General features: G+C 42.6%; 1 protein-coding gene across 1 annotated transcript in view; it reads left to right on the top strand.

The window, feature by feature from the left end:
• The window catches only part of TALDO1 (transaldolase 1), an 11,904-nt gene extending 10,421 nt beyond the window's left edge, over positions 1-1,483 (top strand). Inside the window, exons 7-8 of the mRNA XM_019519797.1 lie at positions 305-450; positions 1,247-1,483. Coding sequence (XP_019375342.1) covers positions 305-450; positions 1,247-1,279 — 179 coding nt within the window. The 3' untranslated portion in view covers positions 1,280-1,483. The remainder of the gene's footprint in view (positions 1-304; positions 451-1,246) is intronic.
• The last annotated feature ends 5,355 nt before the right edge of the window (positions 1,484-6,838 follow it).

Genomic DNA, 6,838 nt, shown 5'->3' with positions numbered 1-6,838 from the left:
GGGGCCTCAGTCTGCCCCCCCACACACACATACCCCTTTCCCACGCCATGCCCCCACACACACACTCCCCCCCCCAGACTTACTGGCTCTCCAAGCTGCCAGGCTATGCAGAAGCACACAGCATTTATCGGCAACATTATTGGCCACATCAGCCAAAAAAAAGCTGATTACCAGTAATGTCAATGTTCCTTTTATTGGTGTTGATATGATATGGACCAATGTACTGGTGCACCTCTAGAAAGCAGCCTTGTGTTCTAGGTAGTTCTAAGATGTACAGATGTCTGTTACAATTTCCTTGGTATAGCTCAGGCATGTGATTTTGAGAAGCTTCACCTGGATGAGAAGGCATTCCGCTGGCAGCACAATGAAGACCAAATGGCTGTGGAGAAGTTGTCTGATGGGATCAGGAAATTTGCTGCTGATGCAGTTAAATTGGAGAGGATGTTAAAGGTAATACTGAACTCTAGGCAGAACCTGTTGGGTGTATGTTTTAGAGCCCTGGATGAACCCACTTAGCTCACAGCTGGCCATTATACTGGTCTTGATTAACCACTGCATAAAACACTTCTGGGCTTGAATACAGGTTGTTCGTGACCCTTTCATATATTCTTTCGACCCGCTTCTGGGTCACGACCCACAGGTTGGGAAACTCCGTCCTAGATGATATAACGTGTACTTGTTGCCTTAACTCCAAGGAATGTTATATGTAAGCATACTGAAACTGAGAGCTAACACAAGATGCACACAATCATGCCTATTATTATAAACCGGAAGCAGTACTTGTATTGGCAACTCCTAGAGATAACAGTAGACCCAGTGCTTAAGGGGCTTTCACCAACTTTTTTTTTTTTTTTTAAATTAAAAAGGCAGCACAACTTTTGTTTGCTTATCAGCATTGATATGCAGCACAGTAAAATTTGGCATACTTTCATAGTGGCCAACACAAACTGTAGTACAGACTGATGCAATCTTTAGGATGCATGGGAACAGAAGTAGAGAGAGCTGTCATTTTTACACATTTTCATAACTGTCCTTTCCATTTAATGCAGAAATGACTGAGTAAATTACACTTAACTTGAAAAATAGAAATGTATCAGTTTTGTTACATATACTAGATTTAGGCACATGGTGACTGCTAAATGACTGTTATACTGGCTTAATGTTTAAGCACTATAATTTTCACAGTGATTTAGGACTCCTTGCGAAAACACTAACTGCAGTTTCTTACATTTCCCCCCACCACCAGGAGCGAATGTTCAGTGCTGAGAATGGAAAATAGACCAAAGTTCCTGCTGAATAGTCAAGGCTGAATGACTGGATTAGCTAAGATTTAATGGATGTATAAAATGTCTTACCTGTAAGAGTCTTATGCAATATATGTGGATAATTTTCTGTATTCCATGCTTTTTTAATCAATTTGCAAGGGGAAAAAGTTTTGTGGCACTTTGTCAATATATTAAAATTAACACACAATTCTGAGTAAGGTGTCTTTCATTTGGTTTTTCCAGTATTTAAATGTCAAGGCTGACACTTGACCCATTTCATTTTTCACTATGGGTCTGTTAAAATGATAACTGAAACACAGCTTTATTTGGATTTACACAGCCTGTGTAAACATAGTATGCATGTATTTGCTTCAAGCTTAAAAGGCAGTTTAACTACTGTGCTGCGTGAGGTTCATCTAGCCTACCATCTTGTCCGAGAGGCCATTGTTTATAGCAGGGAGTCATGTCCAATTACAAGCAGGGATAGGATTTTATCCATCTATGCTAGTTGTTTTAAATGAACTTAACTTCAGTTTTTAAATATGCTTTCCTTTAACAATTCTGGAAATGCTTAGTCATCTGTGCAGCCAGGTGTCTCAAGTACCAGTCCTCTACCTTGTCCAGCTGTCACATCTATTGTAAGAATGTAATAAAAAAGATGGCATGCAAAAATGCATGGCTGTGAAGGGAAGAACAGGAAGAGAACAGCTTGAACACAATTTAAAATTGTAGATGAGCCCATGGATTTCCCTTTTTCTTGCTATTAAAGATTAGGCTTGCACTCTAGTGCCTCATTTAGTGATCACTTACTTTACAAGTACTGTATTTAAGATGAAGTTTCTTCCCCATTCGGTGGAGGGTGGTTTGTCTGATAGTTGTATGTCAGATAATCTTATTAACTATAATGTCTATCACGAAACTGCTGCCAGAAGCAGCATGTATTCAGTAATGGAAACCAGCTGTGAAATTGAGTGAATGTAACTGAGCATGCCTGTAAAACACATGGCCCATATTGGGCAAATATACTGATGAGAACCTACCACAGGGATAGGTTTGTGTAGCCCATCGGAATAAGATATAGTGCCCATTGTGCTCCATCCCCCTCAGCCACCAACTTTTCTTCAACTCATGGTGAACTACATCATTAAATAGGCTACGTGCAGATGTAAAAAAAAAAAAAAAAAAAAGGGATGCTTTAAACTCTGTGTGCTCCCATGTCAAGCCCAGCACGTGCCAGAAAAGGCAGCGCGTTAGTTGAACCCAGCTGGCCCAACATCTCTATAGATTGGGCATTTTAATGGTTTTTTGACAAAAAAAACAAAAAAAAAAAAAAAAACCCAAAAAGCCCTGCTGAAGGGCCTGATCTATACAGACATGGCAGAGCCATGTCAAAAGTAACACACTGCTCCTGGTAAAGCACTGGGATTGTTGTTTTTTTTGGTGGGGGTTGGGTTTGTTTGTTTAACATCTGCAAGCAGCCATACATTTCAACTTTTTCACTCCCATGCTGAGCAGCACCTTTCTTTTCCATTTCTAATTATTCCTATTTTTTCACCAGCCTTAAATACCTGGTATTTTGTTTCAAAGTCAGTGTTTTTTTGGTCCCTTGTTTCAGTTGGCCTCAGGGAGGGAACAGAACCCAAGCAGGGTCTGAGAGTAAGGGGATGCAGTGAAAGGGGCTGCCTGGAGAAGAAGGTGGAGGACACAGGGCAGGAAGGCCACCTAACCACCCCTGCCCCCACCACTATTTTCCCTGCTGTAGCAGTAGAAGGGGAGCAAATTCCAGACAAGCCTCCTCTAATTAGATTCTATACCCAGACAATTTAGACAAATTTCTGTTTTCCATATATACAGGATCTAATTATTGGGGAGTTGTCTTAAATTCAGGGTCATACTAGATTTGAATAAATGCAGTAGCAATCAAGGCTCTCAATATCACTGTACTATTTCCATTTTATGGCCAGAGGGGGGAGAAACAAACCTACTTGCTTAAGCCTACACAATGACCAACAGAGCCACATGTAAAATATTAGCCTTGACCATTTCCTATGTTAATTATTTTTAAAAAGGGACAAAGTTGTGTATACTCCATGGGAATATCAGATTTTCAAAAGGCAGCCTGTGCAGGGGTTGGGGCACCTTGCTAAATTGGCCCAGAAACACTAGCATAAGTGTGGAGATGTCAGTCTTTCTCCCATTAGTGTTCAATTTTGCTTATATCAGGCTTACTGACTGCAATTTTTCCATAAGCTTATTCTAAATTGTGTAGCAGGTACAGTGAATCTTTACACCTAAATAGGCTTGCAGTGTGAAAACTTCATTGGCTTCACTATATAAATGCATATTTACAAGGAAGTCAAACTTACCAAGCCTGATCTTTGTCCACTTTCTGTTCAACTTTGGCACAGTTCTCCTAAGGAGGCAGGATATTGGGGCAAGGAGAGAAGAGTAAGAGAGCACAGAGAGGATTTGGGAAACTTACTGCAAGGTAATGGCTACAGATATAGGCCACACACATTTTCAGTGATTCCATTTGTAGACTCAGAAAATTGGGGTTGGAAGGGACCTCAGGAGGCCATCTAGTCCAACCCGCTGCTCAAAGCAGGACCTTCCCCAACTAGATTATTCCAGCCAAAGCTTTATCAAGCTGGACCTTATAAACCTCCAAAGATGGAGATTCCACCACCACTCTCATTAACCAGTTCAATGCTTCACCACCCTCCTAGTGAGAAAGTTTTTCCTAATATCCAACCTAAACTTCCCTTGCCGCAACTTGAAACCATTGCTCTTTGCTCTGTCATCTGTCACCACTGATAACAGTTTAGCTCCATCCTTTTTAGAACCAGCCTTCATGTAGCAGAAGGCTGCTATGCCATGCTCAAACATTAGACAAATACAACCAGAATCAGATTCACCAGGAAGAAAACCTAAAACTGCATTTATATTCCATGTAGCCAGTAACCCCTATAAACAGTGAACTGACACTGAAATGCATAGAACATTTAACATATACCAACAGCTGAATCTCAAAGCACTCTAAATAATTAGGAAAGCAATCTTGTGAGCCAGCCACATCTATGCTGCTTTAAGACAACTGTGCAATTACAGATCCAGGCTGGTCTGTTAGAGCTTTTTATATGCACTTAAAATCCTGGAACAAGCTACCACATGACTTAAATTGCACAGCAAGGAGAACAGCTGTAAGCAGTCCTGCATTAAGAGGCATCTTTCTGCTAGATGGCCTTAGGTCCCTTCCAACTCAAATTTTCTATGATTCTATACTGCCACCTGTTTTTAGAGGTCTTCCCAGGACTGCTGATTTTCTGCACCTTCTCTGTCCTGAAGGAGTGAAATGGTGGGTGTCCATGAAAGCCACACTCCTACTTCCCTGTTCAGTTTGGATCCATGTTATTCCTCTGAAGTGGTGACAATGCCTAATGCAATACTTGAAACCTAGTGATTTCTCTGTAATATAGGATGGGCTCCATCGGTGGACGACTGTGTCCTTAATGTATTTTCTGGTGTGCGTTAATCCAATCTGCCTTATATCTTATTGGTTTATACAGAACCAATTCCATCAAAAGCAGACAGGAGGATCTTGTTAGAATAATTAACTGTTTCCTGATTAAGTTACATTTGAACTTTGTATCTTAAATTAATAAATTCATAACTAAAATCTTAGGGCACATATCAAAACATGTTGCTGTGAGTTGCACCCACCTTGCACAGCACTGAATAGGAAAAAGCAGTGGTAACAGAAGAATGGCAACACATACCATTGTAATTAGCAGTTGACTAATGTAGGTATTTCAACTAAGGGCATGGCCAGGAATGCTCCTCTTTCCTTGTTTGCACAAATGCTGCTATAGAAGAAAATGCTGAGGGAACTCAAGGGTCACATTCTACACTGGAACATGTAGATAACATTGATTGCACTGAGCTGAAAGCAGAACTCAACCCATAGAGTCAAAAGGAAGATAAGGGGTGCTCTTGCACTATTTAATCCAGCAGTTCCCAACCTCAAGTCACAACCCAAATGAGTGTCGCAGGGGCAATGCCAGCGGCGCCACACGCAAAGAACGAGGTGTGCCACATGCCAGGAGTGCCACCGCCACCACACTCCACTCCTAGCAGCGGGTCACAGCAAAAAAAGCTTGGGAATCACTGGTTAAATCTATAGGCCATCCCATAGATTTTCATTAGAAAATGCTTTTCAGGCCTAGATCCAAATCCTGTTAATTATCTGAATCAAAAACAATTCATATGGAAAATAAGAGCATTTTCTTCATCTTTAGGTCACTACTAATACAGATTTGCTCTGTTTTAATCAAAACTTAAAATCCAATCGTAGCTTGATGCTCAGCATTAAGAACAGTGAATTAGGTCTCACTTGCATCCCTTAGAGCCTCTCAAAATTGTCACAAAGGTCAGTAATAATACTGAGTGAAGCCTGAGTACACTGGCTGACTGAGCTTTTCCACTCTTAGCAGGTGGTGGTTCTTGAATTAAAAAAGACACTGGTGGGGAAGCTCACTGTATTTCCAGAAAGGTCAAGCCAGCATCTATTAACACAGAATCACCCTTAAGAGAAAATTGATGGGAAAGCTAAAGCCTGCTGGTTTTCTCAAATGAAGACTTCACTCGTATTTTAGAGGAAAGTTTTACTTTTCTAACTTCAGTTTGAAAAATACACATAGGACTAACTTAATTAAGCTCTAGGTTTACAAGCCATGTTGAAGAGTTAAAACAGTTGCAAAGATTTCACAACAGCTGGCAACGCTAAGCAAGAACTAACAGGAATCAAGTCCTCATCTCTTGCAGGGCTGTAAGCAGAACTGCATTGAGGTACCAGCTTCCCAGCCTCCAGAACCATTGTCACTTCCTCTTTCCCATGTTTTATTTGAAGCATATTACTGGAAGAAAAAGGGGTACTAGACTTGGACTCTGCATAGGGCTTTAGTCACAGCTTCACCAAGTTTCCCTCTGCAACTTTGAGCAATTCACTTTGTTTCCCCGTGTATAAAACAGAAATTAAATATTTTCTCTTTCACCGCTGTTGGCTCACAAGCCTAGCATAGGGATTCTCAATCGGGGTCACGCGAGGTCTCTTTAAAGGGTACTGCAATAGCATCCTCCACCCACTCCAGCTACCTTGGTAGCGCGTACATCTGCACGCAGCCATGCTTGGAGCAATGTGGCCGGCGGCAGCAGCACAGCGTGGGGTGGTGGTAGCTGCGCGCCGCCTGACCACCACCACACTGCCGCTCAGCAGCTGGCCACACACCTCCGGGCATGGCTGCGTGGCGACAGCGGGAGGTTTTGTAGGCAGCGTCCGTCACCACTGGCATGGCCCTCCAGGTAAACAGCAGTAGCAGCCACATGCAAGCCCCCATCCCTCACTGCAGCTGCAGAGCCAGCCATGGAGCTGTGCTCCGGCTGCATGCCAGCCTCCCTCTCCCCCGGGCAGCTGCTTGGGCGGCATGTGAGTGGCCTGCACATGGCAGGCACCACCACACTGCACCCTGCATCACTTGCCCGCAAAGCCCCCTGCAGAGGGGCACCCCTGCCCTCAC

Source organism: Gavialis gangeticus, unplaced genomic scaffold (genome assembly GCF_001723915.1).
Source record: "Gavialis gangeticus isolate Ggan-Ray unplaced genomic scaffold, GavGan_comp1, whole genome shotgun sequence".
Classification (NCBI taxonomy): domain Eukaryota; kingdom Metazoa; phylum Chordata; order Crocodylia; family Gavialidae; genus Gavialis; species Gavialis gangeticus.
The sequence above is the reverse complement of the archived record's forward strand: the minus strand, read 5'-3'. Positions and strand labels throughout refer to the sequence as shown.